Source organism: Orycteropus afer, unplaced genomic scaffold (assembly GCF_000298275.1).
Source record: "Orycteropus afer afer isolate SDZICR_OR568_19922 unplaced genomic scaffold, OryAfe1.0 scaffold00193, whole genome shotgun sequence".
NCBI classification, from domain to species: Eukaryota; Metazoa; Chordata; class Mammalia; order Tubulidentata; family Orycteropodidae; genus Orycteropus; species Orycteropus afer.
The window spans coordinates 486670-513392 of NW_006921780.1; the positions used below are offsets into that span (position 1 = coordinate 486670).

At 40.1% G+C, this 26723-nt stretch overlaps 1 protein-coding gene across 1 annotated transcript in view; it reads right to left on the bottom strand.

The window, feature by feature from the left end:
- The window catches only part of FCRL3 (Fc receptor like 3), a 44316-nt gene extending 27082 nt beyond the window's left edge, over positions 1-17234 (bottom strand). The window contains exons 1-6 of the mRNA XM_042781886.1: positions 17162-17234; positions 16748-16990; positions 15861-16118; positions 15335-15613; positions 14234-14518; positions 13183-13458 (exon numbers count right to left, since the gene is read on the bottom strand). Of these exons, the coding sequence (XP_042637820.1) occupies positions 13183-13458; positions 14234-14518; positions 15335-15613; positions 15861-16118; positions 16748-16990; positions 17162-17234 (1414 nt within the window). The remainder of the gene's footprint in view (positions 1-13182; positions 13459-14233; positions 14519-15334; positions 15614-15860; positions 16119-16747; positions 16991-17161) is intronic.
- Positions 17235-26723: the final 9489 nt, after the last annotated feature.

Here is a 26723-nt window from a genome sequence, read left to right on the forward strand (position 1 = left end):
AACATCTCAATGGGTATTCCATCAATTCCTGGAGCTCTGTTCTTCACCAATTTCTTCAGTGCAGCTTTGACTTCTTACTTCAATATCATTGGTTCTTGAACATATGCCACCTCCTGAAATGGATGAAGATACCAGTTCTTTTTGGTACAGTGTCTCTGTGTATTCCTTCCATCTTCTTTTGATGCTTCCTGCATCATTCAATATTTTGACCATAGAATCTTTCAATATTGCAACTCGAAGCTTAAATTTTTCCTCATTTCTTTCAGCTTGAGAAATGCTGAGTGTGTTCTTCCCTTTTGGTTTTTCCATCTCCAGGTCTTTGCAGATTTCATTATAGTAATGGGCTTTGTCTTCTTGAGCTGCTCTTTGAGATCTTCTGTTCAGCTCTTTTATCTTGTTATTTCTTCCATTTGCTTTAGCTACTCTCCATTCAAGAGCAAGTTTCAGAGTCTCTTCTGACATCAATTTTGATCTTTTCTTCCTTTCATGTCTTTTTAATGACCTCTTGCTTTCTTCATGGATGATGTTCTTGATGTCATACCACAATTCTTCTGGCTTTTGGTCACTGGTGTTCAACACATCAAATCTATTCTTTAGATGATCTCCAAATTCAGGAGGGATATATTCAAGATCATAGTTTGGCTCTCTTGGATTTGTTTTAATTGTCTTCAACTTCAACTTGAACTTGCATGTGAGCTGTTGATGGCCTGTTCCACAATCAACTCCAGGCCTTATTTTGGCTGAAGATATTGAGATTTTCCATTGCCTCTTGCCACAGATGTAGTCAGTCTGATTCCTGTGTACTCCATCTGGTGAAGTCCATGTATATAGCTGCTGTTTGTGTTGTTGAAAAAAGGCATTTGCTACGAATAAGTCATAGGTCTTGCAAAATTCTATCATTCAATCTCCAGGGTTATTTCTGTCACCAAGGCCAAAATTTCCAACCACCAGTAATTCCCCTTTGTGTCCAACTTTTGCATTCTAGTCACCACTGATAATTAACACATCTTGATTGTATGTTTGGTCAATTTCAGACTGCAGAAGTTGATAAAAATCTTCAATATCCTCATCTTTGTCTTTGGTGGGTGGTTCATAAATTTGAATGAAAGTCTTATCATTCTTCCTCACATTGCACTTCAGGACAGATCTTGAAACATCCTTTGTGATTATGAATGCCATGCCATTCTTCTTCAAACTATCATTGCCGGCATAGTGGATCATATGGATTTCTCATTCAAAATGGCCAAAACTGGTCCATTTCAGCTCACTAATGCCTAGGATATCAATCCTTATACATTTCACTTCATTTTTGAAAACTTCCAATTTTTCTAGAGTCATACTTTGTACATCCCGTGTTGCAATTATCAATGGATGTTTGCAGCTGTTTCTCCTCAATTTGAGTCATTCCACATCAGCAAATGGAGGTCTTGAAAGCCTTACTTTATCCATATCAGTAAGGTTGGTTCTACTCTGATGATGCAGCTCTTTCCCAGTCTTATTTTGAGAGCCTTCTGATCTAAGGGGCTCATCCTCCTGCACTGAGTCAGACAACGTTTCCACTTAAAGTTGCTCAGTAATGTATCAGATAGTTTTCTCTGCTATTCATAAGGTTTTTCCCTGGCCAATTCCTTGAGAAGTGGATGGCCTCTTCCTTCTTCCTAGTCTGTCTCAGTCTGTAAGCTGCATTGAAACCTGTGCACCATGCAACCCTGTTGGTATTTGAAACACCAGTGGCATAGCCTCAAGCCTCACATCAGTATGCAAGCCACCACAGTACAACAAACTGACAGAGAAGTTTGTCTTCCTTAGCTGTTTAAAACCTCTCAACCCTTCCTTTACCTGGATTCCTGGCACTGCTGCTGGGTCAGTCTTGTTGCCCAGATTTTCTTTCCTTCCTCTTGTGGGTGGGACCTGTATATCCATGGCTATATATAATTTTGGCATATGATATTTCTACATCAGTATTTGTATGTGCTATAAAAATGTCCATATATATATAATAGATCTAATTGGGAAAAATCATGGTAACTTCTTATCTATAACCCAACACCTTGAAGGAGTGAGTTATTGGGGCCATGGGCTCAGGAGTATAGTCACAGGGGACATGAAGCTCAACTGGCATAACCCACTACACAAAAGCATTGTTCTACATCCTACTTTGGTGAGTAGTGACTGGGGTCTTAAAAGCTTGCAAACAGCCCTCTAAGATCCAACAATTGGTCACTCCTCATCCAGAGAAAAAAGTAAAACCAAAAAAACCCACTGCCATTGAGTTGATTCTGACTCATAGTGACCCCCATTGGGTTTCCAAGGTGGCAAATCTGTACAGAAGTAGATTGCCCCATCTTATTTCTTCTGGACAGCTGGTGGGTTTGTACTGCCAACCTTTTGGCTAGTAGTCAAATGACCAAAGGTCCTTGTTCAGAGCAAAGAAGAATGAAGAAAATCAAAGATACATGGAAATACTTACTCCAAGGGACTAGTGGACCATGAGAAGCACAACCTACATGGCCCTGAGACAAAGAACTAGATGGTACCTGACTACCACTATCAACCACTAGGAAGGGATCAAAATAGGAGACACTGGATAGAGTTGGAGAAAAATGTGGAACAAAACTAAAAATCTTAAAAAAAAAAAAAATAGACCAGGCTTACTGGTCTGGTAGAGACTGGTGAAACCCTTAAGACTTTGGCCCCTAGTCACCCTTCAGGCCTGGAATTAAATTCACTCCCATGGCTTCCAGACATATAAGGTGAGCATATACACCAGGTACATAGACTCCTTAGAAAAATCATTCATAGGAAATCAAAAGGGCTTTATTTGCACAAAGAGATAGCTCAGAGGGCAGGGATGCATAGGAAAGAAGGACACAGGGAAAAGGTAATCAAGGGAGGAAGTGGGAAGAAAGTTGTGAAATTATGGAGATTGTAATTGATGTCATGAAACAAAATGCATATGAACTGTTGTATAGAAAATGAATTTGCTCTGTAAACTTTCACCCAAATCTCACACATGCACACACACATTGGAATAAACCAAACTGAGAATCAGACCTCAAATAATTGCCATAAATAGCAAATTAAGATTTTCAAAATACACAAAGCATATTCAGGTACTATGTTAGTAAAGATTTTAAGAATATTTCAAAATGTTGTCCATTCATGTTTAATTTATATACGTGTGTTTTATAATGCACATATTAAATTTAGTACAGTTTTACATGTATATAATTGATAAATAAACACATATTGTGGATGCATGCTCAACATCTTTGATTCAAAGTATTAGATCAAAAATGTTTGGATCTCTGAGTTTCAAAATGGAGTCTCGTCAGTAATCACCACATTATTTCCCTCTAGCATCTCAGTGCTTGAAAAACTAGGTATGGCAGTTTTAATTAGGGATTCTGGTACTCTGAACAGCTCACTGAGTCAGAGTGCACCAAACTCAGAGGAGTAGAATTAGAAAGAGAAAAGCACAGGGAAAAAAATAACAAGATCAGAAGATCTATCCTGTGGTGCACCGATAGGCAGCCAAGAAAAGCCATCAGAGACTTCCTTAGGGGAGCACCAACCAGCAGTCGAGAATGGCTATCCAAGACCTCCTTGGGTAAAAGAAGAAGACACACCACACCACGCATACCAGCGATCACCCTAGGGATCTACCTTTAGCAGTTGATTTTATCAGTAACTTGTGTCAGCTAGGTGCAAATGGGCATGTCCAGCACCACTGAAACCTGAGCAGAGAGTCCATTGGTGCTGCAGGAGGGCAGGCCTATGGAGGTGCCCCTGCAGCGGGTCACCTAGTAGGCTTGGGTCATCTTAGTGGTACTGAGAGCCCTGTGCTTGACTTCATCAGTAATATTGGGACCACAGATTACTAGATGGCACTCTCCTGACTCCAGCACCACTGAAACTGAGGGGATCTTTGGCATAGCAGGTGGGCGGACCAACAGAAGAACACCCTAGGTGGATCACAGTCTGGGCTGGTTGGGCCAGGGCTGTGGGCAGGCAGGGCCAGAAAGAGAAACTCCCATGGTGGATCGCAGAGCCAGGAACTTGTCTTGGGTCAGCTTTTTGGCTCTTATGGGCCTTGGGAGAGGGGTTTTTGCATATGTCTGAGACTGGCTGAAAGTGGCGATCCCTAACAACTGGAGTCTTTGCTGAAATTGAGCTGCAGGCCTGTGAATAACAGTACAATGTCATCAGTAGCAGCCTGCTCAAAGCCCTAGAAACTGCCCCAAGCAACAGCGAACTTTCCTTCTTCAGCTCCCACCTTCTTCACCAATAACTTCACTCATTCAATAGAAGAAACCACATCAGCCTCCTGGTTCAAACTCTAAACCCTCTTTATGACAAACAGAAACTCATATCCACATTCCACACAGTGATTATACCATCACAAAGAAAACTGCAGAGCAACCAGCATACCTGAATTAATAACTAAAAAAATAAAATATACCACCTTCACCTTTTCAAAATATTAAACTATTAAACCAAGACAAAATGAATCAATACATAACCAACAGTTAAAGACAACCTCAAAATGTCTAGGAAACAACAGGCAACCTCAAATCAAATGGAAAAAAAAAAAAAAGACAAGACATTAGAAGCAAAACCACAAACAAAGGTCTCATTAAACATAGAGGAAGAGGAGGCAATAGAATTATCTGAGAAGGAATTTAGAAGATATATTTATAGAGCTTTACATGAGCCTAAGGAAACCCTAAACAGAAACAAGGAGAATACAGACAGTTCCCTGGAAGAACTCAGGAAAATCATTCACGAACAAAATAATAAGATTAATGCACAATCAGAACTCATACAAAAAAAAAAAAAAAAAGTTACAAATCCAGAAGATGAATACCAAAATGACAAAATTAGACAACACAGTATAAGCACAAAAGAGTAGAATAGAACTGTCTGAGGAACACATATCCCAACTAGAAGACAAATCCCTGGACACCAGTCTGTACGAAGAAAAATCAGAACCGAGATTTAAGAGAAATGAAGAAAACTTGAGAATTATATGGGATGACATGAGAAGAAACCATGTAAGACTCATTGGAATTCCAGAAGAAGAAGAGGTGAAAAAAAAAAAAAAAATTGAATTGTGGAAGACCTGCTAACAAAACTTCCCCCATATCATGAAAGAAGAAAAGATATTTGTCCAAGAAGCTCATAGAACCACACACAACATAGATCCCAAGAGAAAAACACCAAGTCATATTATAATCAAACTCTCCAAAACCAAAGACAAAGAAAAAATTTTGACAGCTGCCCAGGACAAAAGAAATATTACTTATATCAAATGGTTAGGCTGAGCTCTGATTACTCAGCAGAAACCTTGCAGGCAAAAAGACAATGGATCAGCATATATAAAACACTGAAGGAAAAGAACTTCCAACTAAGAATCCTACATCTAGCCAAATTATCCATCAAATATGAGAGTGAAATCAAGACATTCTCAGACAAAAGAAATTAAGGGGTTTTGTAAAAACCAGACCAATCCTACAAGAAATGCTTAAGGAAGTCCTTCCAATAGAGAACCGACAACAGAGATCAACAAAATCAGAATACATGGCATCAACACTAAAACCAAATCAGAAATAGAAACTAAAAATAAGGCCATAAAATATTGTACTCTAAAATCCAAGGAAGTCAATCAGCACAGAACAACAGCAACTAACCTATCAGAGGGAATAAAACTTCTAGGTATGCAATAAACTGTTTGATGTGGCCCTTCTAGCCATTGTCCTCCATTCTGTGATGTATTGTAAATCCTATTATCCTTGCCTGTTTGGGGTGGTGTAGTAGTTAAGGTCAGGTGTCAACTTGGCTGGGCTGGTAATAGCTCTGTGATGGGATTTGCCTTGAGCTGCTGATTGTTAAAGCCATCCACTTAGGTTATTTCTGTTGGAGCAACACAGGTGGAATGTATCTTGAGTTCTGCCTTGCTGGAGGGTATAATTCAAATCACCACCCTTAGCTTCCTTGAGGGTATACTTACGAATCTCCTGGGAAGGCTCACCCTCCTCTTGCTCCAGTTTTGTGTTTTGGCTCATCCTCATCTCACCCCTGGATTTGGGACAGCAGCTGTCATCTGATCTGCTGATCGAAGTTCATCAAACCCTGAGAATTGGAAGGATCTTCCAGACCCACTCATGGACCTGGGACTCGCCAGCATGCCAGCCTCCACCACTACTATGTGAGATGATCCCTTGGATGTCTGTGAGTTCTGTGAAGCATTACAGCAAAATACAGAACCCTAAGATGTGGAAAATTACTGGGAGGAGGAGGAGTTAATGTCTGAAATGATGGAGTGGCATGGTAGTTTGAACACTTTGGACATCTTTAAACTCTGCCTCATGGGGACTGGCCTTGTGCTGATCTTTCTGAGAGAAATTGTTCAAGCAAGGTACAAACTTCTAAATGGAGAGGAAAACAGGACAATGTCTTCACAGTACATACTGTTTTAAAACTGTAGAGACAAGAATATACTCCAAGGTAACCAAAGAGAAAAGTAACAATCTCCCTAAGCAAATCCAGAGGAAGGAAAACATATGGGTTTAATAAGCACAAAACCAACTATAAAGAAGAAAAGGGAGAAAACATTAGCCAACAAACTGAACTCAGCACAGAAAAATATATGGACCAGAGAAACACCAGCAACATTACAAAAAAAATACAGTAGAATGACAGCAATCAATTCATATCTATCACTAATTACACTCAGTGTGAATGGACTAAATGCACCTATCAAGGGAAAGAGAGTGGCAGACTGGATAAGAAAAGAAGACCCATCAATATGCTGCCTACAAGAGACCCACCTTAAGCACAAAGATAAAAACAAATTAAGAGTTAAAGGATGGAAAAAAATATACCAAGCCAATGGAAACCAAAAAAGAGCAAGAGTGGTAATATTAATTTCTGACAAAATAGACATTAAGGTCAAAAACATCATAAGAAATAAAGAAGGACATTATATGATGCTGAAAGAGTCAATTGACAAAGAAGATGTTACAATAATAAATATTTATGCACCCAATGAAAGTGCCCCAAAATATGTGAAGCAAATATTAACTGAATTAAAAGGGATAATAGGCAACTCTACCGTAATAGTAGGAGACTTTAACACACCACTTTCAAAGAGGGACAGATCAACTAGAAAAAAATCAACAAAAATACACAAGACCTCAACAATACAATCAGCCAACTCGACCTCATGGACATATACAAAGTATTTCACCCAACAAAAGCACAATTCACATTTTTCTCCAGTGCACATGATCCTTCTCTGGAATAGACCATAAGTTAAGACATAAAACACACCTCAATAAATTCAAAAGCACTGAAATACTACAAAGCATCTTCTCAGATCACAATGCTATAAAATTAGAAATTAATAATAGGAAGAGCAAGGAAAAAGCATCAAACATATGGAGGCTGAACAACTCACTGCTTAAATACTACTGGGTAATAGAACAGATAAAAACTGAAATAAACAAATTCCTAGAAACAAATGAGAATGAAGATACATCATACCAAAACCTATGAGACACATTGAAAGCAGTACTCAGAGGACAGTTTGTAGCAATAAACCCATACATCAAAAAAGAGGAAAGAAACAAAATCAACACTTAACTCATCAACTCCAACAACCAGAAATAGAACAACAAAAGAATTCTACAGTATCTAGAAGCAAGGAAATAAATACAGATTAGAGCAGAAGTAAATGAAACAGAAAACAGAAGAAACCATAGAGAAAATCAACAAAACAAAAAGCGAGTTTTTGAAAAGATGAATAAAATCAATAAACCATTGGCAGATGTAACAAAAGAAAAGAAAGAGAAGACCCAAATCACAAGAATTATAAACAAAAATGGTGTCATCACAACAGAACCAACTGAAATAAAAAAAGATACAGAATATTATGAAAAACTGTACTCCAACAGATTTGAGAATCTAGAAGAGATGGACAAGTTTCTAGAATCATGAGACCTACCTAAACTATCCCACTCAGAGATAGAAAGCTTGAACAGACCTATAACAAAAGAAGAAATTGAACAAGTCATAAAAAAAAAAAAAAAAAAAAAACTTCCCACAACGAAAAGCCCTGGCTCTGATGGTTTCACCGGATAATTTTATCAAATATTCAGAGAAGAGTTGACACCTATGCTACTCAAGCTATTCTAGAACATAGAAAAAGATGGAATACTCCCCAACTCATTTTATGATGCAAGCATAACACTAATACCAAAACCAGGGAAAGACATCACTAGAAAAGAAAACTACAGATCAGTATCCCTCATGAACATAGATGCAAAAATCTTTAACAAAATCCTAGCCAACAGAATCCAACAACATATTAAAAAATTAATATACCCAGACCAAGTGGGATTCATACTAGGTTTACAAGGGTAGTTCAACATCAGAAAATCAACCAATGTAATCCACCGCATAAACAAACAAAAACAAAAGAATCATATGGTTATATCAGTCGATGCAGAAAAGGCATTTGATAAAATCCAATATCTATTCCTGTTCCAAACTCTCAGCAAAATGGGGATAGAAGGGAAATTCCTCACATAATAAAGGGTATATATGCAAAGCCAATGGCCAACATCATTATTAATAGAGAAAGACTCAAAGCATTACCCTTATGATCAGGAACCAGACGGGGGTGCCCTCTATCACCACTTCTATTTAACATTGTATTGGAAGTCCTGGCCAGGGCAATAAGGCAAAAAGAGAAATAAAATGCACACAAACTGGAAAAGAGGAACTAAAACTATCTCTATCTGCAGATGATATGATCCTGTGCATAGAAAACCCAAGGGACTCAATAAAAAAAATGCTGGAACTAGTAGAGAGGTTCAGAAAAGTGGCAGGATACAAGGTCAACATACAAAGATTAGTTGGATTCCTCTACACCAACAGAGTCCTCTGATAAAGAAATAAGAGAAACAATACCATTTACTATAGCTACTAAAAAGATAAAATATCTAGAAATAAACCTCACCAGAGACACAAAAGACCTATACAAAGAAAACTATAAAACACTGTGCTAATAGACAGCAAGGGCACTACATAAAGGGAAGAACGTATACCTTGTTCATAGATAGGTAGATTGAATATTGTGAAAATGTCAATACTATCTAAAGCAATTTACACATTTAATGCAATCCTGATCCAGATTTCAACAAAATTGTTTGAGGATATGGAAAAACTAACTACTAATTTCATATGGAAAGGAAAGAGACCTCGGATAAGCAGAGCACTTCTCAAGAAGAAAAACAAAGTGGGAGGTGTCACATTACCAGATCTTAAGAACTACTATACAGCCACATAGTATAGTATGGTATTGGTACAATGATAGACAGATAGACCAATGGAACAGAATTGAAAGTCCAGATATAGACCCATCCATCTATGGACCACTGATCTTTGACAAAGATCCAAAATCCATTAAATGGGGAAGAGACAGCCTCTTTAACAAATGGTGCTGGCAAAACTGGATATCCACCTGTAGAAAAATGAAACAAGACCCATACCTCGCACCATACATAAAAACAAACTCAAGCTGGATCAAAGACTTAAATGTAAAACCCAAAACTATAAAATTTATCAAAGATAAAAATAGGGCCAAATCTGGAAGCCCTAATTTACAGCATAAATAGACTATCAAGCATAACCCAGAATGTGCAGGAGATAGAAGAGAAGCTAGATGACTGGGACCTTTTAAAAATTAAAGTCTTATGTGCATCCAAAGACTTCATCAAAAGGTTAAAAAGAGAACCTACAGATTGGGAGAAAATATTTGCTTATGACATATCTGATAAAGGACTTATCTCCAAAATCTATGGAAAACTTCAACCCTCAACACCAAAAAGACAAATAACCCAATTCATAAGTGGGCAAAAGACTTAAACAGACACTTCACCAAAGAACATATACAGGAAGCCAGCAAACACATGAGAAATTGCTCATGATCATTAATCATTGTTGTTGTTGTTGTTGTGTGCCGTCGAGTCGGCCCCGACTCATAGCGACCCCTCCTTGGGTTTTTGAGGCAGTATCACTACGGAAGTAGGATTGCCCAACCTTCCTTCCGAGGAGTGGCTGGTGGGTTTGAACCACCAGCCGTCTGGTTAGCAGGCAAGTGACTTAGCCACTATGCTACCAGAGCTCCTCATTAATCATTAGAGAGATGTAAATCAAAACAATGAGATATCATCTCACCCTGGCAATAATAGCAAAGTTCAACAGGTCAGAAATGCTGGGCAGGTTGCAGAGAGATTTGAACTCTTGTGCACTGCTGGTGGGATTGTAAATTGATACAACCATGATGGCAAACAGTATGGCATTTCCTTAAACTGAAAATAGAAGTACCATTTGACACAGCAATTCCATTGCTAGGAATATATCCTAAAGAGGTGAGAGATAGCACACGAACAGACATACATACACCTATGTTCATCGCAGCACAATTCACTATACCAAAGAGATGGAAACAACCTAAATGCCCATCAATAGATGAGTGGATAACCAAATTATGGTATATCCACACAATGGAATACTATGCTACATTAAAGAACAATGAGGGATACGTGAATCATCTCACAATGTGGATGAACCTAGAGGACATTATGCTGAGTGAAATAAGTCAATTGCAGAAAGACAAGTACTGTATGAGCCTATTACTGTAAAAAGCTGAGAAAGGTTTGTTTGGGAAAGGGAACTATCTTAGTAAGTTACTGGGATGGTGAGGGAAGGGGAGGATTAATTTTGGGCTAGTTGGGGCCCACATGCTGACTTGGGTAGGGGGAGGGATAACGGGAAGGATCTGTGACCACCATGATAACATTAGGAAATGGGAGGACACCAAATTGTGCACATAAGAGATAGAAGACAGATGCTAATACCAACCAATGTGTCCACAATACCATTAACACCAAACACCAGGCTACAGATAAACACGTAAACACCTGAGAGGATCAGATGGGGGTCAGTGAACAGAAGTATACTGTAGCCCAAGGATAGATTCAGCTGAGGCTAATCTTGCACAGACACCAGTGATACAAAATACCTGCAGTCCTTACAGAAACAATAGAAGACAGACACAGAGTTATCCCTCACAGACAACCAGACACTATGGGAGGGAGATTCAATAGATCTACTGCCTCAGGACCATAGTACTGGGGGCACCAGACTCAATTGGCACAACAAAATACATAAAAGCCTTGCTCCGCATCCTACATTGGTGAGTAGTGACTGGGTCTTAAAAGTTTTCAAGCAGCCATCTAAGATGCAGCTAACAGTCTCCTAGCATCAAAAGTGAAGAAGAACACACACACAAAAGGCACTTGGAAGCAATCAGCCATAGGACACAATGGCCCTAGAGACCAGAAGAACTAGATGGTGCCTGGCTACCAGTGCCAGCCACTCAGGAAAAGATCAAATCTGGAGATCCTGGATAGAGTGGGAGGGAAAAAGTGGAACAAAATCCAAAAACTCTATAATAACCAGAATTACTGGTCAGTTGAAATCTGGTGAGATTCCCCAATAATATGGCCCTGGAATACACTCTGCACCTGGAATAAAACACACCCCCAGGGGCTGGCTGTCAGCCCAATAGCTAACAAGATGTACACACAGACCACTCAACCCAGGATGACACACCCACATACTCTGTGGTAATGCAATCCTTAAAGCAATAGACCATGGGACACCAGAGGACCAACATTCAAGTTGAGGAAATGCAGGACAAACAGGAGTAAATAAATATGAGGGGCACAGGGGAAGGGTTACAGGGTAAAGAGGGGAGTAGACAGGGTAGTGTTGGACTTGGTAAATGGGGAATTAAACTAAATGTAAAGGTAATGTTGATTGTAAAACAAGCTCTCAAAAAAAAAAAATGTTTGGACCTCATTGATCTTCTTGGTTCAGTTAACTTACAAATGAGGAAATGAAGGTCAAGATTAGTAAAGAGACTTGTTCAAGATCAAATAACTAGATAATTTCATGGTCAAAACTGGGATCCTGGTTAGTGTCCCATCTGGAACTCTCAGTTTCCAATGCCTTCATAAGTTGTTGCCAAAATTTAGCCATAGGAAGGGCCAGTTAAGCAAGAAGTCATAAGTATCTAAATAGTTTAGAATAGTTGGAAAGCAAGAAGACAAGGCCAAACCTAGAGACTGTGAGGATTTGAGTCTTTGGGAGTCATCTCTATCTCTTTTGAGCTTCTATCTCCTTCTTTGCCTTAGCACATCATGGGAGCTCTGGTAGCCTAGTGCCTGAGGCATTGGACTGCTAACCAGAAGGCTGGCATTTCAAACCCACCAGCTACTCCTCGGAAGGAAGGTTGGGCAATCTACTACCGTAGTGATACCACCTTGGAAACTCAAGGAGGGGTGGTTATGAGTCAGCTCTGACTCAATAGCAACCACCCTCCAAATGCACCTTGTAATAATCAGGGCTTGTACTGAGGCTATCTCCTGCATGTCTGGGCATATTGTTAATTGCCAACATGGGCTGGAAGTAGAAAATATGAGATGGCTTAGTGTCCCTCGTGAAAATTTTTGTCTGGGTACTCTGAGAATATCAGATTATATGAGACTCTAGCACTCAGGAAGTCTTCTAGAATCATTTGGAGAAACTGAGAAGGCCAGGCAGGTCATTAGAATCTGGAAACTATGAAAATCCTTGCTGGTCTGATAGCTGTGTGTGTCCACAAGGAGAGACACTTTGCTTAGCAGTCCAGGAAATGAAGAAGGAATTTAGATTGACTGGAGGTAGGGGCAGAAAAACTTTGCAAGAAATTGTCCAATCATTTGTTCCCAGATAAAGGAATTCAGATGAAATTATCTTTGTAGGATTCAGCTCCTTTGTCAGTAATTGCTGAACCATTATATATCTTCTGGTATTTTAGAAGGTCTTTGTGCTTCTACTAGAAAGACTGTGTGGATCATGTGGCTGTTGATAACAATGGTAGAGGAAATAAAGGAGGAGTCTAAATTACTGAACATGTAGCTACAAGGGAGTATCTAGAACTCCCAGGTGAAAGTAGAGAAAGTAGGTATTTGCTGAGATGTCACACAAATAAACAGACCAGTGGAGCTCTGTTTGTGAGAAGACATAGTCTATTCTTCGCTATAATTGCTGTAGGCATATCCTACTTACTTATGATATTGAGTGTCACTTTGTGACTGCGCTGGACCCTCAGGTCATTCTCAGCTTCACAAGAATAGCTCCCAGAATGTTCTGCAGCCAGAGACAAGTTGAGGGATGCTCCTCCAGAAAGGCCTGAGCTGTTCCCCAGTGTGACATCCTCCTGATAAAACTTGTACAGGATTGGGGGTGAGCCTCTCTGGGCCTCACAGTGAAGCTCTACCATGTCCCCCACTACAGGCTGGGCCCTGGGAGTCCAGAGGGTGAGGACTGGCTGAGACACTGGAACTGATAGAAAAAAGGGGACTGTCAGAGATGGTCTCTGATCCTGTGATGGATTCATAACTCCAAAAAAAAAAAAAAAAAAAAAACAATACTCACTGCTGTGGAGTTGGACCCGACTCATAGCAATCCATCTTTGGGTTTCTGAGGCAGTATCACTAGGAGCTCTGGTAGCATAGTGCCTAAGGCACTTGACTGCTAACCAGAAGGCTGGTGGTTCAAACCCACCAGCCACTCCTCAGAAGGAAAGTTGGGCAATCTACTTCCATAGTGATACTGCCTCAGAAACCCAAGGAGGGGTGGCTATGAGTTGGGGCTGACTCAACGGCACATAACAACAACAACATCACTATGGAAGCAGATTGCCCAACCTTCTTCCAAGGAGTGGCTGGTGGGTTTAAACTGCCAGCCTTCTGGTCAGTAGTCAAATGCTATAGGCAGTACACCACCAGAGCTCCTAAAGGAGCCTAGAAATGACACATCTCAGATCGTTTGTTTCCCACTGACCACACTTTCCACATCTAATAATCAGAAAGATTTTTATAAAAATTTGAGGAGTAATTCTGGGTAATTTGGAATTTTGTTTTCATCACTACTTAATCTCTTCCACAAGAAGTAAAATGTCACCTTATTTTGCCAGCCTTCTCACTGCCATTGGTCAGACAGCTTTTAAATCTTCACATCTCTGTTCTTCTGCCTCCTTCTGAAGATCTTCATGGTTAAGAGAGTGCTACACCTTGGTTTGAGAACCACAGGCTGAGTAAGAGGCGTGATAACTTACCTATCACGGTGACTACAATCCACTTGCTGAGGATGGGGCCATGAACGTTGTCAGCTGTACAGTAGTATTTGCCGGTATCACATTCCTTCACATTGGGTACTGGCAGTTCTGCCCACAAGGAACGCGTGGTCTTTCTTCCTAGATTTACTGTACCCTCCTTGTACCAGGAAAATGTGATAGTACCTGTACCCTTGGCTACGGAACAGATAAGGACCAGATCTTCCCCTTCAATCACTTGTCCCCCAGGGGGCCGGATCTCTAGATTCACATCAGACACAGGAATTCCTGGAGAACAAAAGGTAACTTGTGAGGTTCCCAGTGGGAGGGTCTTTGCAGCCAAGGAGGACACTGGTGCTATTCAGAGGTAGATGGATGGTAGCAAATGCAATAGGCAAGAGTTGAAAATAAGAAATACAGAATCAATTGTGCATATTACTATAAGGGAGCAACACCCCACCCCCTTCCAAAAATGCACACACAATTCCCATCCTTGGAAAATGTGGGCACCAACTCCATGATCTTCCTAAACCTAATGTTGATTCCAGTTGCATTTTATGAGCATTTATCACTAAGGAATCTGCAATGCATCAGTGGACTGTGGAATAAGATGGAACACTGAGGATGTTGCCCCAACCTGAAATGACCCTGTTCAGAATCCACATTCCCCTCCTATCCTTCAAGAGTCTTCTGTAGTCCCACCTACATTTCCTAACATTCTTCTCCAGTTCTACTTCTAGTTCATACTCATCTCTCTCTTTTCCTTTTGTTTTGGTTTACATTTATGTCCACAAATAGAAGTACCATTGTGACCTCTAAAGACTACATGTGGTCAGCTGTGCTTCCAGTTGCTGACTCACCAGAGCACATGTCCTGTATGTCTCTGTAACTCCCACAGGGTTGGACTAGTCAGTGATCTGTAACTGCTATTATCTGACTTAGGTGGAAAATGATGTTCTAGGGAAGTTAGGTCAATGTTGAACCTAAAGAGGGAAGGATACTAGGAGAGTTAGAAGTTCCTCTTTGTTTTGTCACCATCCCAGAGGACAGGAGATGTTTTCTTCCCAATTCTAACTCTGGATGAGAAGCTCCATGGACACTTACTCTGCACAGGAATCTGAGATAGGGAGCTCCTCTTTTTTATCCTGTCTGTCTGTGCCATACACCAGTAAGATCTTGAATTTTCATTCCACATGGTGGGGATCTGGAGCTGTGGGGATGTGCTCCAGCCTTCTCCCAGGATCTGATCTCCTCTGAAGAAGCAGAATTGAAGTTGGGTGTGTGACCTCTGTGGATGGATCCAAGTCTCACATTTCAGGGCCACGGGGCTCCCCTCAATGGGATTGGAGGGTATGGCTCTCAGCTTAGGAGGTGGAAACAACTCTAGAGAGAAGAGCAAACATAATTTCCAGGATAGTGAGGCTCAGAACTCCTGGAGAGAACCACCTGTGTTCTCAATATTGGCCATCAGGAGAAAAAGAGAACCATGGGGATGGAACCACCTCCCATCTCCATACCATGGCTGGATTATGAGCCTTTTCATGAAATCCCCACTAATGAGCTCTCTCACTCAATCTTCACATAGCATTTCCCTGCTGAGCCCTATTACCCACAGAAGTGTATCTATTACCATGAACTTGGATCCTTAGATGATTTGAATGTTCTGTCCATCTCAAAACGGTTATCCCAGAAGCAGTACAATGATATTCACCATTGTCCATAGAGATAGAATATAATGTGATGGCATCTACATTTTTATACTGATCAAGTTCTTCTTCATCTTTGTAGTAAGACCTTTCAAGAATTTTATAGTCCTTTCTCCCCCGGCATCTCAGATACACATCATCTCCTTCAAATACGGGTTGTGAAGCCTGGAGGATCAGCCAATCTGCAAAGAGATTGGAAGAATACACTCAGTTGATCCCTTGCTGCTTCTTTCTCACTTCTGCCCATTGAAGGAAGAGCTACAGCCCTGTACATGCCTGAAAATATCATCTCCCACATTTCCACGTGAGCTCAGTGCCAAATTCTTCCTTGAATGGACTGATTTCCAGAAAATACCCTTAAAAGATCCCCATGTTGTTGTTGTTGCTTTCTGTTGAGTCAAACTGTTGTCAGAGTAGTACTGTGGTCCATAGAGTTTTCACAGCTTTGACATTTAAGAAGTAGGTTGTCAGGTCTTTCTTCTGAGGCACTTCTGGGTAGTTGGAACATCATCCTTTTTATTCATGGCTGAGTGCTTAAACATTTGTGCTACCCAGAATTCCTCATACAAAAGGGAAATTTTATCACCTAGTTTTCTTCAGACTCAGGTCTCTTTTGGACCTGGTGGCCAATGGGTTGCCAACAATTCTCTGGATGGGTAATGTTATGTCCTGCTGCTGTCCTATCTCATTCCCATGAGTCAGCATATGGAATATCCCTATGCCTGTTTATAACTCTATTTAGGCTCCCTGAATTAATCCAGCCCCCACTTTGCCCACTCAGACTTCAAAGACTCTCCCTTTCTTTCCTCACCAGAAGAAAAGACTACATTCACGGGGTCACTGAGAGAGGATCCTCTAGTCTTGCACTGGTACTCTCCAGAATGTTTTATTTTGATTGTTTCAGATTTCATTTTCAACAAATTCTCCTTATGATACCAATATGTGTCTCCCAAAGATGGGGAGTCAGGTCCTTGGCATGTGAGCTCCACTGTCTCTCCTTTGAAGGCCACGGACCATGGAGGGTGGAGAAGAACCACAGCTTTTGGAGCTGCTCCTAAACAGGAAAAGAAAGATGGAGGCAGGTGAAAGTGAATGGGGAGTGGATACAGAACAGAGAAGGGCCCAGCTTTGTAGTGGTGAATCTGCCTGGTCTAATTCCAAGTCAGCACTAGGTTGGAAACTGAGCAGAACCAACCTGGGGAAATGCCTGGGACAAAATCTGTACCTCTTCCTCCTATGTCCTGCCTGGAAGTGGGCAGGTAGGTCATATAGGAAATAAGCCTCAGGTCCTTATTCATAGCTCAGAAAAGCCCAAGGAATATGATTTGTAGTGGGACAAACACTGTGGGGCCTCAACAGGTAAACTGATTCTGAAATAATATTGTCCAGTATATTCCTGTCAGGATAAGGGTGAACCTGAGCTAGGCATACTTTAGAAGCATTTCTAGGCTCTAGCAAACCACGTCTACTTGGTTGTTAACATTTAATGTGAAATTATTATTTTTTCACTTGCATTACTTTTAAACCTTGCTTAGTTGAAAATTCTATGGGGAAGGCAACTTCTCTCCAGTCTACAACTAAGTTGAACATGATTAATAATTGAGGGATACAATGAATTTTAATGAAGGAGTCTGAGCTGCTTGAGAAATCAGACTGGTGTATAGAACTGCAACTGACTGATGGACCTGGACATAGAGGTGTGACAATAACATAAGTTCCTTTTGAATGTGCATAAGGATTTGGCTATAGAATTTTCTTCTACAAATGGGAATAATTTCCATGTCCCTTGAAAGCTGCAACTAGCTTGGACATACAGAGAGAGATGCCTCAGGGTACACGAGAGGTCAAATCTGAAGCTCTCTCAATATCACCCATCTGCCTTTTCTTCTGTGGATGTGTCATGCTTCTTTACACTGAAATATCACTGTAATGGGAAAAGAACAGGGAGCTGGAGGAGTCAGGGGAGGATCTACTAGTCCAGCAAAGTACCAAGTGTGCCTTCAGACTAGCAACACCATTGCTGTTGGTACATCCTGGCAGCTCTCATCTACAAGGGCTGGGACTAGTGGTGCTGGCTGAGGTGACCAATGCCCAGAGACAATGAGGAAGAGAGAGAAGGGGAAACTCACCAGCTTGTCCACCATCAGGAGCTGCAAAGGAGCCAAGAATCAATGCTTAGCACAAAGCAGTGTTTCTCAAACTTCTACATTTAAAAACTCTCAGAAATTTCCTAGTAAAACAGCCACAACTTCTTCTTGAGTTTTTCTTCACTATTTCTTCACTCCCATTCTGCACCACCCATAACCCCCAAGCAAAATTAGTTAATCAATTAAAATGTATTTTATAAATATGTAATAGCTTGTGCCATCTTTTTGTTATTCCATTCTCAGTGGCTTTATACTTGATCCCCTCTTCTTCTCTCCAGCCTGAAATCAGCAGTGCAGAGGCAGAGAAGGGCTTGGAAAAATGGTTTATCCATCCTTCATTTCTTGGGTGTTGTTGCTCCTTCTTTTTCAGCCTCTGGTTAGATTTTGGCTTAAAATTGGGGCAAGAGAGTCATATTTCTCAATAGATCTTACTGCCGCACCTAAATTTTGGAATTAACTGTTTATCTGAAAATTTTAGTTTGAAGCTGGGACATAGGGAGGGAGGTAGAGTAGTGGTTTGTCAGGAAGAAAAATTCAAGTTTGCTATGAGACTGAAAAAGAAATGAGTGAGAAACAAACGGTAACAAACATACTTGGTTTGTCCTGGTGTTTGCATTTGGAAATTTTTGGTTTTCCTGCTCTGCTCAATTTCCATCTCTCGCAGTCTATCTCTGAAAGTCTGAGTGGAAGCAAAAACAGAAGCTTCCTGACTTTTCCTCTGAAATATCTAAGGAGTAAGGCCACTGGCCCTGCTCGGTCCATCTACTCACCCAGGATCAGCAGCAACAGCAGCAGAAGCATGGAGACCTGGCCCGTTTGAGGATGGAGAAAGTCTGTGTCACCAAAAGCCATCCAAAGAAGTGGACTGGAAGCTGCTGTTCAGGTGAGATCTGCAAGAATTAGAAAAGAGGAAATAGCAGAACTTAGCATCATATCCTGCCTTGGGTTCTGAAAATGTAACTGCCTTCTGAAAAGCTGCTCATGTTTCAATTCTGGCAGTTATGAATTTTAGCTGTTGGGAGTCTCCTTCCCACAAGACAGGGCTCCCGAGAGAAACATCTTCAAGACTGTCCATAGGTTTTCTGAAAATGCCAACCTGTGGATTTCCTAAGATTCAAATACATTTTTCTTCATTTTGAAAATGGACAACCCTTTCATTAACCAAATTCATACAGCCTTTAGTTCCTCATGAGGCGCCTAACACAGACTCACATGATAAGTGTGATGACCTGCTGATGTTACAGGGAGTGGACCACATAGTCAATGTGTCAATGCAGATTAAAAAAAAAAAAAAGCCTTTTTGACATTAAGTGAAAGTTGACATGAAGGTGCAAAAATGAAAAATGATAGAAATTTTCAGATCAGCAAAAGGGTCTGCCCCAACCCCCAACAAGATCTGTACAAGCATACAAATAAACCAGAGCCTTTCAGAGAGGTCTCCCCTGATTTGCATTCAGAGAGCCCTACCTTATTATTTCCTGTTTCTGGCACCTATGTGCTTTTTCACATTTATCAAAATTTGTAACTGTTTGCTCTAATTTCATACTTGTTTTTGCAGCTTTCCCCTCTACTAACCTAGGACCTAAGTTTGTCTTATCCATCCTTATATCCTCTTTGCCTCTTATTATTCTTTCCTCAAGGTAGTCATTTGATAACTATTTTTGAGTGAGCATTGGATGGAGTCTGAGAAACTCTGCACAAGTGTTTCTCAACATTTTTTTCATTACTGCTCCTTAAGGAGTTTTATAGATTTTTTTGTAATCATTGCCCTCCTCCATGAAATTTTAATATCACATATGTATTATATACCTGTTTATACACTTTATGTACATCTATGCTTTATACACAAAAAAAGTCATATTTGTCACCTCTCCAAAACCAATTTTGCCCCCTTGGGGTGATACCATTTCAGTTAGAAACACATGGTCTAGACTTAGAAATTGACTTTTCTCAGCAATATAAGTCACAGGATGGAAAGTTGTGATCATTCAAAGAGACTTTTGAATTAGAGAGTATTTTGGTTCTACGGTACTGCTCTAACAGAAAATATCACAAATGGCTGGTTTTAACAAACAGGGGTTTATTCTCTTACAGTTTTGCAAGCTTCAAGTCTAAGTTCAAAGTGCTGGCTCTAGGGGCTGGGTGAAGGCCCCTTGACCTTGGGCTTCAGCTCTGCCTCTTGACCTGACCCATTGGCACTGGAGGCATCTCTTAACTCAGGCAGCTGCTGGCTCTGAGGCTGACAAGCCCAAGGTCGACAAATAAAATGGCACAGGCTAAAGATTATCAAGCAAAATGCCATGCCACTCATTCAAGTCCAGAAACAGTTCCAAGACAACATGGCAGGCCACTCACTGATAACCTCAACCAAATGAAAGATCCATATGTGCCAAGAAGCTCAGAGACTTTTCTCAAAGTGTCTTCTTCTATACTGGAAGCAGACCACATCCCTAAGACATTTACTTAGCTGATCATAGTAGATTCTACCATTGAGTTGACTACCAGTCTCACCATGGGGAATAACTACATCCCACTGCTCAACCACTCAAAACCAGGCCAAGTTGACACATAACCTTAACTACCACAGAGAGGAAAGATGACCTCAGGTCAAATGTCCCTTCCTAGGGAAGGCCATACCTGATCCTGTAGTGGAAGTAGATCCTTTTCTTTAACCTAACATTCAATTCTTCCCCCATAGCATTTACCAAATGTTGTCTTTATATATATGTTGTTGTTGTCGTTGTTGTTAGGTGCAATAGAGTCAGCTCTGGCTCACAGCGGTGACCCTATGTACAACAGAACAAAACCCTGCCCCATCCCACTCATTCCTCACAATCCTTGCTATGCTTGAGCCCATCATTGCAGCCACTGTGTCAATCCATCTCATTGATGTTTTCCCATTTTTTTTTTTGCTGACCCTCTACTACCAAGCATGATGTCCTTCTCTAGAGACTGATGGTTCCTCTGACAACATGACCAAAGTAGGTGAAATGAAGTGTGGTCATTCTCCCTTCTAATGAGCATTCTGGCAGTACTTCCTCCAAGACAGATTTGTTCATTCTTCTGGCATTCCATGGTATTTTCAATATTCTTCACCAGCTTCAAATGTATCAATTCTTTTCTGGTCTTCCTTATTCATGGTCCAGCTTTTAGATTCATATGAGGCTATTGAAAATACATGGCTTAGATAAGGCACATCTTAGTCTTCAAAGTGGCATCTTTGCTCTTTAAGATCTTTTGCAGCAGATTTGGCTAGTGCAATATGTCCTCTGATTTCTTGATGGCTGCTTCCATAAGCATTAATTGTGAATCCAAGTCAAATGAAATCCTTGGCAACATCAATCCTCACTCCATATGTTGCTTATTGGTTCAATTGTGAGGATTTTTGTTTTCTTTATGTTGAGGTGTAATTCATACTGAAGGTTGTAATCTATGATCTTCATCAGGAAGTCCTTCAAGTCTTCTTAAGTTTCAGCAAGCAAAGTTGTGTCATCTGCATGTTGCAGGTTGTTAATGCACCTTCCTCTTACCCTGGTGCTATATTCTTCTTCATATAGTCCAGCTTCTTGGGTTATTTGCTCAGCACACAGATTGAATAAGTATGGTGAAAGAATACAACTCTGATACACACCCTTCCTAATTTTAAACTATGAAGTATCCCCTTGTTCTGTTCAAATAACAGTGTCTTGGTCTAGGTACAGATTCCTTCTGAGCACAATTAAATGTTCTGGAGTTTTCCTTCTTCACAGTGTTTTCCATAGTTTGTTATGCACACAGTCAAATGTCTTTGCATCATCAACAGAACACAGGTAAACATCTTTCTATATTCTTTGTTTCAGCCTAGATCCATCTGACATCAGTTATGATATCCCTTATTCTACATATGTTATTGTTGCTGTTTGCCATCGAGTCGGCCCTGACTCATAGCGACCCCTCCTTGGGTTTCCGAGGCAGTATCACTATGGAAGTAGGATTGCCCAACCTTCCTTCCAAGGAGTGGCTGGTGGGTTTGAACTGCCAGCCTGCTGGTGAGCAGTCAAGTGCCTTAGGCACTATGCTACCAGAGCTCCTATTCTACATATATGATTGTGCAATATCCCTTTCTCTCATTAGACTGTAATGCCACAAGGGCTAGAAATGTATCTTGTTTGCTCTGCATTGTGTTTCAGTGCCTAGCAGAACATTTGTCACATACTAAGTTATCAATAAGTACTTGTTACATGAGTGAATGACCAATAGACAATAAAGAGCAGAATGACAGTGAAAGAGGATTGAATGTGTTACTCTTTAGTCACTTCTGGATATTCTCTAGTGTTCTGGTGATGAGGTATTGGTTCTGCATATTTATATAAATTACATTAATTATTCATAGTATAGGGTCAATGTCAACTAATAATTTTACAGTGTGGGTATCACTTCTTCTAAGAGGTCTTCCATGGCCTCCTGAGTTTGGGTCAGGTGTCCTTTAATAGAGTTTTGAGATTTCCTTCATCTCAGAACTTATCATACATAGTGACGTGTAGATTTCTGTTTTTTTGGCAATCATCCATGGTAGTAGAATTTTAAGGAAAAAAATACAAAATGACTCTGGCTCACTTTTGATTTCTGTGTCCAGCAGAACCATCACCAAAATGAAGGCTCAATGGAGCAGAGGTAGTTCTGATAGGTGGCATGTGACAGTTAGACTTACTCTACACATGAACAAATACAACTCATTTTATGGTCCCAGGTAAAGGAGTGATGATTACAGATACCAGTTGTTTCCTGTGGTGGAAAAGGATACTCAAAAAACAGTCTTTTAGATTTTATTGTCTATCTGGTATTGTCTATTGGCTTTTCCACCTCCCTCTCTATAGGGAAAGAACTAGGTCATGTTCATTTTATATTCCCAGAACATAGCACAGTGACTGGCTGTACCTTGCATATAGTTACCAGATAAAATACAGAGTATTCAGTTAAATTTGAATTGCAGGTAAACAACAAATAATTGTCATGTAAGTATGTCCCATGCAATATTTGGGATATGCTTATACTAAAAATTATTCATTGTATATATGGAATTCAAATTCACTAACTCTGCTCCTCTCTCAGCTCCTTAACTCACTCCACTCTGGAAGAGATGAAGTGATTTATCTGATTTGTAAATTTGGAAAGAATAAATTAAGCATGTTTAATTCAGCCTCATATTTTTCCCCTTGGAAGTGAACCTGCTGCTAGAGGGGTCAGTAGACAGGCACAGATATTCCCCTGCACTTGGGAGGATTGCCTAGAGCTTTAAAAGAAAATTCTTAGACATACAAACAATTGGTGCAGGGGATTAGAGTGAAGAGAACTACAAACAAAGGAATAAATATACGGGGAAAAGTTTTGTTGGGACCAGGACCTATGGCTTTTGACCTTAGGCTATAATATGAGATCAGGGCATTTTGACTATGGAACTTAAAGAGGCGCATAGTGGACTTTTAAACTTAACTACTGAGCCAAGTAAGAGGTCTGCAATCTTAGAGCCATGGTTTTGTGACCTTGGTGGGTGACATCAGCTTGTGGAGTGTTTGTTCATAGACTAGTGGTTGTTTCTGTAGAGGCAGTTCTATACCCATGGGTGGTGATAAGCAAAAGGCACAATAACTTCATCAGGGTCTTCAAGAGAGCTGTGAAGACTTTGTAAGCAAAGAAAGAGAAGTGAAAGGTTTAACTGTGGGCAGTAGGCACATTAGTGGCCATGAGGACTGCCTAGCAACAGTCATGGGAGCTGTGAAAAACTTACTGCCATTGAGTGGATTAAACTCATAGCGACCCCTCCTTGGATTTCCAAGGTGGTATCGCTATGGAAGTAGATTGCCCAATCTTCCTTTTGAGGAGTGGCTGGTGGGTTTTAACCTCCAGATTTCTGGTTAGCAGTCAAATGCCTTAGGCACTATGCCATCAGAGCTCCTGAAGGAGGGCTCAAAAAATGTTCAAGGTGGCTTCAGTAGGTTCAGTAGGTTTTCTGAGGCAGCAATGTCTGAGACAAACAAGTTTTTAGGGAAAAATGAAATCTTTACTGCTTTTTTTAGGAGACTAGAAATATATATATATGTATATATACGTATATATATACATGTATGTTGTTGTTGTTGTTATGTGCCGTCGAGTCAGCCCTGACTCATAGCGACCCCTCCTTGGGTTTCCGAGGCAGTATCACTACGGAAGTAGGATTGCCCAACCTTCCTTCCGAGGAGTGGCTGGTGGGTTTGAACCGCCATCCTTCTGGTTAGCAGTCAAGTGCCTTAGCCACTATGCTACCAGAGCTCCCATATACATGTATATATACATATATATACATACATATATATATGCGTGTGTGTGTGTGTGTGTGTGTTTGTGTGTGTGTTAGGTTTTTGGCTGTAAGCTTCCTTGTGTGCTACAGAGCCCCAACTGGGATCTAGTTTCAAATCATTAGTGCCATATCCTGCATTCAGTCCCAAAGAGGAAACTGGATCAACCCTGAATTTATGTTGTTTTCCTTAGGCTAAAAGGTGGAAAATGCTTAAGAAATTACTGAGTGAGTTTTAAAACGTTGTAATTATTAGATGGGGATACAGATCCTGCTTATATCCTACATACACATGACCAATCGATTTATGGAATTCAAACTGAGAAGAAAGTCAGATTCTTGAGGGACACACTTGGGAAAGACTGGTTTTCACAGGGCCTTTTGGGGCATAGGTTTTGGAAATATCCACACCCATATCATTTTAGGAATCTGTTGAGATTTATTTTCCAACTGAAACAAATATGGGGACAAGGTGAAAATATTTCAGAGGAGATAGACTTCTTGGACCAATACAATTCCATAAAAAAACACAGCCTGTCTGCTTGCTTGGGAATGTAGAGACTCTGTGTCCCTTAAGAGATTCCTCACTTGATTCATGACAGAGCTGTCAGAAGCACCAAAATTAAAAAGGGAAGTGAAATGACTGAGATTTGAATATATAAAATGGGAAAGAAAGACGCGAAGGTGTTTCCCACCCACCTGCAAACCTGTAAATGCTTAGTGTCAAAATTGACCGTGTGGTGGGGAATTTGTTACAATTGAGTTTAAATTGAAATACACTGGGTCAACTGGTATCAACTGACTGTCAGCTAACCTAAACAAAGAATTTCTTTACTCTGCTTTCATCACCTGTGATTGGACCTCTCTTATGGTCAGTGGAGACCTTATATATGGGTTCTAGCGGTAGAAGTTTGCTTGAAATAACTAAGAGTAGGGTAGGGCTGGGAACTGACCTTTTTAAATTTGTTATTTCTTTAATTGGAGGGCATGGACACTGCTCTGATAATCTTGTAGTCCTATTAATTCTTTGGACTCTCTATAAGTGTGACTCATAAGAGTTTTCTCACTGAATAGGTATATGGATGGCCATGAGGACTACCTAGGAACAAAGTTTTGGGAGTTGTAAAGGAGGGCTCAACCTCTAAGATCCTGGGGAAAAAATTGTTCAATTCCATTTTGAGGCAGTCCAGACAGCATTTCTAAAACAATGCTAACTCCACCCAGACTTTGAGAACCTTCTCTTAGCTGAGATTAAGCAGAATAAGAAATTGGAGGGAGGGGGTCACTCACAAGAGAAAATTTAATTTCAGACTATAATTTGGTTTTTTTTTTTTTTGCATTTTAATGTGTCTGGAATTTTTCTTAAAAGAGCTTTTAATCTTTGAACTTTGATTTATTTCTAGAAATATTAAAAAAAAGAAAGGGACTTACATTAAAATTTGGAGTGTATCAATATTGTTGTATTTTATTATTAGAAGATCTGATGTTATTTAATCTCATTGTAGACCTCTGAGGTACTTGTTAGATTTAATTTGGGATGGGAAATGTAATTAGTAGCACATTTTCACCCTTGAATGCAAATGGTATTAGTGTTATTTAATTAACATATTTTTTCTCATGTATTTCTAAGTCTTCTGGGAAAATTCTACCTTGCAAACTGGTGGTCCCATGAGGATACCCACAGGAGCAGAGTTGTCCTGGGAGAGCAGCTTCATAAACATGGATAACTTCTGGCAACTCTGATACTAATATAAATACAAGGATATATAGGATATCTAAAAATCTGCAAGGAAGTACACAAATTTTTATACCATAGAAAAATAAATGTGGTAAAAGGAGTATGTACAAATTGCTATGCAAAAACCAAATATTAAATAAGTACATTATATAGCAATGTATTTACATGATGTAAATGTTTGTAAAAGAACAGGTGGAGACAGATGAAAGCCATAGATTCCATGGCCAAATATGTCAGGAATCTAAACTCATTGCACTTCATTCTAGAATGAGGCAGGATATTTGAGCCCCATTTTTCTGATCCCAATGACATTTGAAAGCTTAAGAATCAACACAACAAAACTTCTTTCTTTCTCCCTCTCCTTTCTCTGTCTTCATATCGTCCTTCTTGACTCACAAAGCTAACAGTGTTAAATCAAATGAGCTAAAATACAATTAAGAGAAATATACATAGATGGGACAAGAAAGCAAGGTGCCTACATAGAGACAAAGTGTGGATAGTCTGCAGCTTTATAGCTTACTGACTGCTCACCTTTAAAAAAATCTTGAAAGTAACTGTATTCTGTCTTGTTGTTGTTGTTGTTGTT